The 12,255-nt window shown below is 41.7% G+C and overlaps 1 protein-coding gene across 6 annotated transcripts in view; it reads left to right on the top strand.

Moving 5' to 3' along the window:
- Positions 1 to 12,255, top strand: part of LOC121577828 (SAP domain-containing ribonucleoprotein) — a 56,699-nt gene that overhangs the window by 43,600 nt on the left and 844 nt on the right. For all 6 annotated transcript variants that reach the window (XM_041891750.2, XM_041891752.2, XM_041891751.2 and 3 more), the window contains exon 10: positions 11,642 to 11,728. In XM_041891750.2, coding sequence (XP_041747684.1) covers positions 11,642 to 11,728 — 87 coding nt within the window. The remainder of the gene's footprint in view (positions 1 to 11,641; positions 11,729 to 12,255) is intronic.

Here is a 12,255-nt window from a genome sequence, read left to right as displayed (position 1 = left end):
ATCTGGGCATTATGGGAGAGTGGCCAGACAGAAGCCACTCCTGTGAAAAAGGCACAACAGCACGCCTGGTCTTTGCAAAAAGGCACGTGAAAGACTGAGGTGATGGCGGTGGATGAATGGCACGACATTGGGCCTCAGGATCTCATCACGGTATCTCTGTGCATTCAAATTGCCATCGATAAAATGCAATTGTGTTCACTGTCTGTAGCTTATGCCTGCCCATACCATAACCCCACCGCCACCATGCGGCACTCTGTTCACAACGTTGACATCAGCAAACCGCTCGCCCACACGACGCCCACACTGTCTGCCATCTGCCCGGTACAGTTGAAACCGGGATTCATCTGTGAAGAGCACACCACTCCAGCGTGCCAGTGGCCATCGAAGGTGAGCATTTGCCCACTGAAGTCGGTTATGACGCCGAACTGCAGTCAGGTCAAGACTCTGGTGAGCACGCAGATGAGCTTCCCTGAGACGGTTTCTGACAGTTTGTGCAGAAATTCTTTGGTTGTTCTTCGGAGTTTCATCAGCTGTCAGGGTGGCTGGTCTTAGACGATCCCGCAGCTGAAGAAGCTGGATGTGGAGGTCCTGGGCTGGCGTAGTTACACGTGGAATACCCGGTTGGACATACTGCCACATTCTCTAAAACGATGCTTATGGTAGAGAAATTAACATTTAATTCTATGGCAACAGCTCTGGTGGACATTCCTGCAGTCATCATGCCAATTGCACGCTCCATCAACTTGAGACATCTGTGGCTTTGTGCTGTGTGACAAAACTGCACATTTTAGAGTGGCCTTTTATTGTCCCCAGCACAAGGTGCACCTGTGTAATGATCATGCTGTTTAATCAGCTTCTTGATATGCCATACCTGTCAGGTGGATGGATTATCTTGGCAAAGGAGAAATGCTCACTAACAGGGATGTAAACAAATCATGTAATTACAGTATCAATGTTTATGATCGCTTTGTTTCAACCACAGTTACAAGGATGACATGCATTATACCCTGGGTTGTCCTGAACAGAATCAGCCTATGTTTGTCATATTGTGAAGAAAATGAGCCGCGGAACACGCACTTATATGCACTCATGACTCCATTCTATGCGCACCAAAATTACAATCTGTCTGTAGTGCCTTTTGAAAGCCTAAGATCTTATTTTATAATTTAGCTAGCCATGTTGCCAATAGAATAAGCTTTCAAATGATGCCCACCTGACCCAGATTGCGATTTATGTCATGTTTTTGGATTGCGTTAACAACAACAGTAATTGTGTGATTGTGGGGATCCAGGGCTGTGTTCCAAACAAAAAACTGCAAATGTGCTTGCCTCAGTTCCTCAATGGCAAAGCTATGAGAGCTCAAAAAAGCACCTCATAGTTGAAGACTCTTCTTTGAGTCATAAGTGCATTGAAATTACTTAGGAATTGTGCACAGTTTGGAGAGGTGTGTGGCCACTTGGAGACACCAGATAGACCTCTAACTCAAACCCATGTAAATGTATTTTCTTATCTTGCACCTACTCCAAAATGTAAATTAATATTCTTATGTTACTGAATGTATCCAGATTATTTTCAGATTTCATTATTGACAAATGCTGTGAAAAGTACAGTAAAAGTAAAATACACAAAATCACCAGTGCAATATTTGGATTCAGTCTGGTGTCAGCTGAACTGTTGTGTCCTCACCTTTTGGTATGATAATTTCCCAGTAATCTCCGAAGTCTTTCAATTGCTACCATGATCATGCATATACTTTTTATAGTTCTTCTGTTAGGAACATTTCAATTTGGCCCTATCCATATAGGCTAATTTCCATGAGTGTAAGGGGTTATGGAACGGGTTTTCTGCATTACCACATCGTGCATACTTTAATTTGAATTTAACGAACACAATGAGCCAAATACATGTATATTTCCTGAGAATACATTTGTGAATAACTGAATCCCCGGCTTTGGCCAGCTCTAGGGAGAGTCTGGGTTGTTCCATATTTTTTCAATTTCCCAATGATGGAGAACACTGTGCTCTTGGAAACTTTCAACACTAGAAATTGTTTTATACCTTTCCGCAGATATACACTACCAGTCAAAAGTTTGGACACACCTAATCATTCAAGGGTTTTTCTTTATTTTTACAATTTTTTACATTGTAGAATAATAGTGAAGACATCAAAACTATGAAATAACACATATGGAATCATGTTGTAACCAAAAAAGTGTTAAACAAATCAAAATATATTTTATATTTAAGATTCTTCAAATAGCCACCCTTTGCCTTGATGACAGCTTTGCACACTCTGCATTCTCTCAACCAGCTTCATGAGGTAGTCACCTGGAATGTATTTCAATTAACAGGTGTGCCTTAAGTTAATTTGTGGAATTTCTTTCCTTCTTAATGCGTTTGAGCCAATCAGTTGTGTTGTGACAAGGTAGGGGGGTATACAGAAGATAGCCCTATTTGGTAAAAGACCAAGTCCATCTTATGGCAAGAACAGATCAAATAAGCAAAGAGAAACTATCATTACTTTAAGACATGAAGATCAGTCAAACCGGAAAATGTGAAGAATGAACGTTTCTTCAAGTGCTGTCGCTAAAACCATGAAGCGCTATGATGAAACTGGCTCACCACAGGAAAGGAAGACCCAGAGTTACCTCTGCTGCAGAGGATAAGTTCATTAGAGTTACCAGCCTCAGAAATTGCAGCCCAAATAAATGCTTCACAGAGTTCAAGTAACAGACACATTTCAACATCAACTGTTCAGAGGAGACTGTGTGAATCAGGCCATGGTCGAATTGCTGCAAAGAAACCACTACTAAAGGACACCAATAAGAAGAGACTTGCTTGAGCCAAGAAACACGAGCAATGGACATTAGACTGGTGGGAATCTGTCCTTTGGTCTGGAGTTCAAAGTGGAGATTTTTGGTTCCAACCGCTGTGTCTTTGTGAGACGCAGTGTAGGTGAACGGATGATCTCCGCATGTGTAGTTCCCACCGTGAAGCATGGAGGAGGTGTGATGGTGCTTTGCTGGTGACACTGTCTGTGATTTATTTATAATTCAAGGCACACTTAACCAGCATGGCTACCACAGCATTCTGCAGCGATACGCCATCCCATCTGGTTTGGGCTTAGTGGGACTATCATTTGTTTTTCAACAGGACAATGACCCAACACACCTCCAGGCTGTGTAAGGGCTATTTGACCAAGAAGGAGAGTGATGGAGTGCTGCGTCAGATGACCTGCCTCCACAATCCCCCGACCTCAACCCAATTGAGATGGTTTGGGATGATTTGGACCACAGAGTGAAGGAAAAGCAGCCAACAAGGGCTCAGCATATGTGGGAACTCCTTCAAGACTGTTGGAAAAGCATTCCAGGTGAAGCAGGTTGAGAGAATGCCAAGTGTGTGCAAAGCTGTCATCAAGGCAAAGGGTGGCTATTTGAAGAATCTCAAATATGAAATATATTTTGATTTGTTTAACACTTTTCTGGTTACTACATGATTCCATATGTGTTATTTCATAGTTTGTCTTCACTATTTTTCTACAATGTAAAAATAAAGAAAAACCCTTGAATGAGTAGGTGTGTCCAAACCTTTGACTGGTACTGTATGCCTCATGACAATTCTATCTTGGAGATCTACGGACAGTTCCTTGGACTTCATGGTATAGTGTCTGCTTATATAGACAGGTGTTTTTCTAAATCATGTCCAAACTATTGAATTGGCCACAGTTGGACTCCAAGTTGCAGTGACATCTCAAGGATGATCAAAGGAAATTGGATGCACCTGAGCTCAATTTGGAGTATCATAGCAAAGGGGTGTGAATACTTATGTAAATGAGATTTCTGCATTTCAGTTTCAATAGATTTTTAAAATGTCTAAAAACGTGTTTTGACTTTGTCATTATAGGGAATTGTGTGTAGATGGATGAGAGAAAAAAATCGATTTAATCAATTTTGAATTCAGGCTGTAACACAATGTGGAATAAATTAAGAGGTATGAATTCTTTCTGAAGGCACTGTAGACAAGGCATGTCTACTCATTTGAAGGACCATAATTTACATGTGATTTTTGAGGAGGAGGAGGCTTGGCCGGACTCTCAGCTCTGTGCATTTGAATCTGGAATGATAATACCAATGGGCCTTTTTTCCCCCCACCAAGTGTATGGAACCACACACACTCAAATGTACACACACACTTTTGTATAGAAGTATAGAGGGCCATCTGTCCTCTCTGGCCATACAGGTCTGGGAAAACAATGAAGGCTTCTTGACATGTCACAATTTCATCTCCCTCAGAATATCAGATGTCATCCACGTCTCTCACAAAGGGAGCTACAGAGATGATCGTCAACTCTTGTCAGTTTCTATCAATCAGAAATAGCGATGTCTGAAAGTTTTCGTATTTGAGTGTTTCCGTGGGCATGGTTGGTTGTTGTGGATAAAGTTACTTCATACTAAAAGAGTTGAAGTGCTAGACCTGTCATCTCGCCTCTCACTGATTCCTTTCCCCCCACTTTTTTGCATTTAGCTAAACTGTTGTAGCCTCTGAGTTTTTACTCATTAGTCTGAATAATAACTGTCACTAATTCAAGCTGTTCAAGAATGGCTTTGTGAATAGAGAGAGCGAGGCAGAGAGAGAGCAAGAGAGAGGGAGGATAGAGAGTCCTGAGAGATTAACTCCAGTGAGCCCAGGATTGGTTGAATATTGTTCTGGGGGGGGCACAAGAAAATATATTTAAAAATCACTGCAGCCAGAGAAATGAACTTGATGATCTCAAGGGGGTGGAGGGGGGATCGCCGTTCCCTGCTCCTGACAATCAAAATTAGATTGGCCAGCACTGTGTCAACACTGGCCTCTCCTTAAGGCATGACAGGGGCAGGGGGGACAACCCCCCCATTGGTTTTTGAGAGTTTGCCATGTGAACTATGGAGACCCCACAGAGTCTTTCACTGACTGTGCAGACCTTAAAGAAATGCACAAGCCTTTTCATAGGCCAACACTGAAACCAACAGTCCTCCTTCCCTCTACTCAATATTTTGTGACAAACATATCCTCTTAGTCCATGATTGTGTTCTTTTCATTAATATTTTGTGAAAATATTGTCAAGTAACTGGAAAGGAAAAGTCGATGTGCAAGCAAAGATTCGTTTTTTTCTTCTCCAATCTATGGTAAAGACGAAATAAACTAATTTGTAGGAATAATTGCATGTGGCTGAACATCCACAATCTTGATTTGAGAATTGCATGTGTATTGTCAGTATATTAGGCTCTGTTTAACAAAATGTGGCATCTGGGTGCCATACTCTTTTGTCTGGGTTTCTTCACCAAAATGTAGCTTTTATATATTTCTGCTTCTAATCTTTGCCTTGGAATCTTCATTTGGAACCACAGTGCACAAAATTGTAATTGCAGTGACATGCAGTTGAATTAAGCAAAGTAGTATATGCAGCCTATGGCCATCGGCCACAAATGTAAACTTCAGAAAATTATGTTACTTTGACCAACTTATTTTTCTTCTTATTTCAACAATTCTGGTGGTAGAGCAACCTTCTTCATATCCATCTTCAAAAGCGCATATTCACCTTCTTTGTTGGTCTTTGAGCTGCACAATTCCCTAGTGTTAAATCAACACAGACTGTTAAATTTAAGGCTGTGGCTGCGGATCCGACTTTTCCTGGACCTTTTTTACGTGTGGATCACGTTCTGCGCATGTTTCTTTACCTCTAATTTATGCACACATTTTCGTGGTCTCCTTCCTTTCACATTTCTCGGTGTCAATCGTGAATGATAATTAAAGTTTTACTGGTGAATCAGTTTCATGGGGATATGCATTTAGATCTTCAAACTAGTCTACAGTGTTGTTTTGAATGATGTACAGTGAGTGAATTTTAGAGCAGATTGCGTTAACAAGCTGTAGCATAGCCCTTCTCAAACCCTGGTTCCGTGGACCGGCGCCGGTCCATGGAGGAATGCTTGTCAGACCCCGGCATACAGTGGGGAGAACAAGTATTTGATACACTGCCGATTTTGCAGGTTTTCCTAATTACAAAGCATGTAGAGGTCTGTAATATCTATCATAGGTACACTTCAACTTTGAGAGACGGAATCTAAAACAAAAATCCAGAAAATCACATTGTATGATTTTTAAGTAATTAATTTGCATTTTATTGCATGACATAAGTATTTGATCACCTACCAACCAGTAAAGATTCTGGCTCTCACAGCCCTGTTAGTTTTTCTTTAAGAAGCCCTCCTGTTCTCCACTCATTACCTGTATTAACTGCACCTGTTTGAACTCGTTACCTGTATAAAAGACACCTGTCCACACACTCAATCAAACAGACTCCAACCTCTCCACCATGGCCAAGACCAGAGAGCTGTGTAAGGACATCAGGGATAGAATTGTAGACCTGCACAAGGCTGGGATGGGCTACAGGACAATAGGCAAGCAGCTTGGTGAGAAGGCAACAACTGTTGGCGCAATTATTAGAAAATGGAAGAAGTTCAAGATGACGGTCAATCACCCTCGGTCTGGGGCTCCATGCAAGATCTCACCACGTGGGGCATCAATGATCATGAGGAAGGTGAGGGATCAGCCCAGAACTACACGGCAGGACCTGGTCAATGACCTGAAGAGAGCTGGGACCACAGTCTCAAAGAAAACCATTAGTAACACACTACGCCGTCATGGATTAAAATCCTGCAGCGCACGCAAGGTCCCCCTGCTCAAGCCAGCGCATGTCCAGGCCCATCTGAAGTTTGCCAATGACCATCTGGATGATCCAGAGGAGGAATGGGTGAAGGTCATGTTGTCTGATGAGACAAAAATAGAGCTTTTTGGTCTAAACTCCACTCGCCGTGTTTGGAGGAAGAAGAAGGATGAGTACAACCCCAAGAACACCATCCCAACCGTGAAGCATGGAGGTGGAAACATCATTCTTTGGGGATGCTTTTCTGCAAAGGGGACAGGACGACTGCACCGTATTGAGGGGAGGATGGATGGGGCCATGTATCGCAAGATCTTGGCCAACAACCTCCTTCCCTCAGTAAGAGCATTGAAATGGGTCGTGGCTGGGTCTTCCAGCATGACAACGACCCAAAAACACACAGCCAGGGCAACTAAGGAGTGGCTCCGTAAGAAGCATCTCAAGGTCCTGGAGTGGCCTAGCCAGTCTCCAGACCTGAACCCAATAGAAAATCTTTGGAGGGAGCTGAAAGTCCGTATTGCCCAGTGACAGCACCGAAACCTGAAGGATCTGGAGAAGGTCTGTATGGAGGAGTGGGCCAAAATCCCTGCTGCAGTGTGTGCAAACCTGGCCAAGACATACAGGAAACATATGATCTCTGTAATTGCAAACAAAGGTTTCTGTACCAAATATTAAGTTCTGCTTTTCTGATGTATCAAATACTTATGTCATGCAATAAAATGCAAATTAATTACTTAAAAATCATACAATGTGATTTTCTGGATTTTTGTTTTATATTCTGTCTCTCACAGTTGAAGTGTACCTATTGTGATGTCACGAGAGGCTACACAGCTTTCAGCGGGATTGCTCAAGTAGTGCAAGGAGACCAGGTTCAACCAAAACAAGGATTTTATTAAAGGTCTTGGGAAACTAACGAAAGTATAACACAATTCTGTTCTCTGGTGGCTCTTTAAGGGTTAACAGTTCAGGGATGTCTCTTCCACATCCAAAATCATAACTCTCCCTCGCTCAAATAACTTTTCCCCAGTCTTACTGTATTCCACGTTGCAGCTAGTGGCCAACCCAGCAAAACGTCCTTCCAAATGTCCCACACGTATTTCCACAGGTGCATATATCCAAAGGTGAGTATTTCCCAAAGGTAAGTATCTCCAAATCCTTATATTCCTCATGGAAGTGGACGTGCAGCACTCTTGTCCTCCATAGAGCCCAGGTTGGAGACTGTGTCTCTTCCCTTCCCAAACCTTCAGCTCATCAGCTCCTCATTTGTTTCAGCTGCGTGGGAAGATTGGCCATAGAGGGGTGGAGTTCCCGACCATACCAGCAGATGGAGCCATAGCTGTCTGGGTTTGCAGCCACCTCAGGGGGATGTAACGTCCCTCCAGGACACAGCCTCTCGTGACATCACACTATGATAAAAATCACAGACCTTTATATGCTTTGTAAGTAGGAAAACCTGCAAGATCGGCAGTGTATCAAATACTTGTTCTCCCCACTGTATGTCTTGAATATGATTGGGGTTTTTTGGGGTCCGCGGCATATTTGACTCTAATAAGTTCTGGCCCTAGTCCTACTTGCGCAATGCGCTTAACTATGCATGCTGCAGTAAACTAATTGTGTTGCCATGATGAAGTATAGCTACACCAAACACACACACAGAAGCTTGCACGCTCTCTTGCTCTCCCTTTTAGCTAGACAAACGGCCGTTAACCATGGCCTGCTCTAAACAAAAGCAACTAGATTTGTATTTTAATGTGAAAGAAGTGGATCTATCAAATTAACCTGAGGCCAAAAAGTATTGTCCATTTACTCGTAAGTACGATCCATGCTACATCAACTTTGGATTTGTTTCAAATAACAGCTGCCCGCCAAAACCAGTCTGTGTGATATGTTAGACTTGCCTCCACAACATGCTATGAAGCCATCGAAAATGTGCAGACATTTAGAAACAAAGCATCCACATCTCAAGGTTAAACGAACGAGGTGAGCTGACCAACCAAACAAAAAAACAAAAAAATAATTTCACAGACAGCGAGAGTTTACTGAAGGCTTCATACTTACTCTCTCATAACATTTCCAAGTGCCAGGCTCCTTTCACTTTAGTTGAAAAGCTGGTCATGCCCTCAGTCGTGGATGCTTGCCGAGAGGTTTTGGGCCCAATTGCTGCTACAAAGATCAGTGAAATCCCACTTTTCAATGACACTGTCACGCGTGGAATCCAGGATATGGCAGATGATATTGAATCACAGGTTTTAGACAGAGCCCGTGCATTAAATTGGTTTGCAATCCAATTAGATGAGACAACTGACATTTCAAATGCAGCCTAACTTCTTGTATATATTTGCCGCTTTCAAAAAAAAGCTTGGTGTCTGGAGAGACCGAGTGGATAGAGGCATTTTCGATATGTTCCCCCTATTCTCAACTCTGGCTGACGAGGGTGATGTGGACATGGATCACATGCGTAAATTGATGGGGTCACATCTGAGCCAAACTCTGCTCAAATTCGAGGATTACTTCCCCTCACAATCTGATCCCCACTCGGGAAAGCGGTGGATGCATAATCCGTTCACCAGCACTGAAGAGACTCACAGCTTGTCACTGGTTCTTTAGGATAAAGTATTGGAGCTGTCCTGTGACCAAGGCATGCACGCTCGTTTTAATGAGATGCGCCTTTCCACATTCTGGCTGTTCAGCAACTCAGCGAGATGGCAGTGAAGACGTTAATCCCTTTTCATTCTACCTTCTTATGTGAGACCAGCTTTTCCTCTCTTGCTGCAACAAAATCTAAATATCGCTGGCTGTTGAAAACACTTTGAGAGTGTCCCTCCTCCTTCCCGCCGAGGTTTGACATGTTGGTGTCCAAGAGACAGGCACACCCGTCTCATTGATTAGGTGAGTCAAACATCTTTAACTATTCTATTTTTTTTAAATAATGTATATATTGAAAGAATGAAAGATAATTTGTTTATAAAGATTCAATTGTTGTTACATTGTTTTTATTGACAGCACAGGTAATGTGATTGTGTATAATGACTACATTTATTTATTGATTGTTTTGTCATTTACAGACCGACAGCCTCTGAAGACAGCTCATACAGACGGACAGATAGACAGGCAGCCCATTAAGAAAGCACAGAGAGACACTTCCCATGAGTACAAAACAGACAGACACACAGATACAGACAGATAAACCATAAAGGCAGCCAAGAAAATACAAAGTTCATTAATTTAGTGTAAAGTAAAAAATAAATTAAATAAAATTGGTGTTTATGAAGAGCATGTGATTGTCAATTATTTTTTACCAAAGCAGTAAAAAAGGCCATGCCTTGCTGGTAGTTTGCACAAACATGTTTGAGAAAGGCTGGCATAGCCTACCTGTGTAGTTTGCTGAGTGGCGCACGCTGTTGAGTTTTTGGCCACGTGAGAGAAAAATGCAGTGGTGTTTTTGTCTTACAGTAACCTAATACTATGCTATTATATTCGGTTCTGTTATGTATTATACTATCATTATGTGATCTTGCAGACATTGATTCAGTTTTGATCCAACTTTATGAAATGAGCAGCATTCGCCAGAGTAGACTGTTCTCTACGAGTAGAGCAGAGACTGTGCGTAAAGTAGAGAATAAACACATACGCAGCATGTGACCCACATGTGCAGAAGTAAAAAAGGTTTGAGAAAAGTCGGATCTGCCGCCACACCGTAAATTTAACACTGGTCCAGTGTCTACGGGTCTACACTTTTCAGTGTTAAATTAACACACTGCTTAGTGTAAAGCCTTATTTGCATATTTCCCATATGTTAAAAACATGTTTTATTATTTAACACAATACAACAAGTATTTAGGAAGGCCTTATTTTGAGGGCCTCGTTTACCCTAATACAGTGGCCTGAAACTCATGGTTTTCAGGCCTGCAAGTCACATGATGGCTTGCAAAGTGATATGTAATTCCTATTGGAATCCAGCCAGAGTGGAGATATCCAACATTTTGACTTTTTATTCACCCGCAACCTGCATTCAGAATGACTGCCGGGGTTGGGAAGACTAAGATATGAGACTACCTAAACCATCTAAACTGGAATAACCATTTCGGGTAACGGGTGCAGGGTAACGGGTGCAATAAGTCCAAGTAACAGATTTAATTTGTTTAGAAAATGTATGTTATTTATATTTGAGTAGCATAATATTGATTAATAAATCAGTGTACTGAAACAAACAACAGATATTGAAACAAACAATTCTAAAAATCAAAATCAACCTGCAATAGAGCATGATGAGGGATGATGATGATGGGTGTAGTTTTGGTTTAATACTGGTTATTAACACCAACACTGAGGTTATTTTACACAGTGTTAATTTAACAAGAATCAACACTAGAAATGTTACACTAAAAATCAACACTAGGTAACACTGGCCAATTTGCTGTGTAGTATTGTTGCAGAACAAAGATCATGAACTTCCTTAATTCCGTAGATGTAAATTCTTAAATCCATGACAGTGAGTGTGCAAGTGCACACTTTGTGAGAAGGGTGGAGAATCAGGATGCAGCCTAAAGCTGGACCATCACTGTTGCAGCTGTATGGGGCATCCCACTCAGCCCCTCCCACTCCTCACATTGGTTCTGGGATGTAGACGGGGATGGAGCCGACCTCAGGGGTTGTGTTTTTGGAGGTTTGACCAGTGACCTGGAATCTGTCAGTTTGTTCTAGTTTGTTCTAGTTCAATCTCTTACCAGAACACAGTGTGTGAGGAAAAGCTTGCTGTGTCCTCACATAACCTTAAAATTATTCGCAAGGCCACCAGATTTTCAGCATTTTAATCTAAAATAATTTGCACCAAGAATTTTGGGGTATTTTTCTCCACCCTTATTCAATGTAATGTCATTTGTTTGTTGCTTTTCCAAAACACCATTGGAAGTCTCCTTGTCTGATGTTGTGTTGCAGGTTGAAGTTGACGAGAAACTGAAAAAAAGGAAGGAGAGGTTTGGGATTCTCACCGCTGCTGCTGCAGTTGGGGCCGAAGATAGCGAGGTACAAAATATTTTGTTTTCATGTTCCTGGGCTATGACCTGTTGTTGCCAAAAGAGAGCTGGTCGAACTGACTTTCAAGTGATCAAACACTGCTGTGAGAAACATTCTAAATAAGTGAACGGAATGTTCACATTGTTGTGTGTTGGGGAGGGGGGTATTAGAATGTTTCGTAAGTCGCTATTAGAATGTTCTAGAACAGAAAAAGAACGAAGAATGGCCTAATTCTGAAGGAAGTATAATTGGGCATTGCCTCAATATTTTGCCAATGTTTCAAAGATAATCAAAGTCAAACATTTAATTGATGTGAACTTATTTTGAGTCAATAGATGTGTCAAGTCTGTTGGGTAAATGTATTGTGAGTCATCATTTACAAGCGTAAATAATGGCTTCCTTTCCACAGAACTAAAATCCATATTCTTGGAAAATGTCCTTATTTCCATAGTTCATAAGGGTATACAAGCCTAGAGTCTACCTTTACAGTTCTCAAAGTTTTTACCTTGATAGTTTAAAAAAAGTTATTGAATGAT

Source organism: Coregonus clupeaformis, unplaced genomic scaffold (genome assembly GCF_020615455.1).
Source record: "Coregonus clupeaformis isolate EN_2021a unplaced genomic scaffold, ASM2061545v1 scaf0005, whole genome shotgun sequence".
Lineage (NCBI taxonomy): Eukaryota > Metazoa > Chordata > Actinopteri > Salmoniformes > Salmonidae > Coregonus > Coregonus clupeaformis.
The sequence above is the reverse complement of the archived record's forward strand: the minus strand, read 5'-3'. Positions and strand labels throughout refer to the sequence as shown.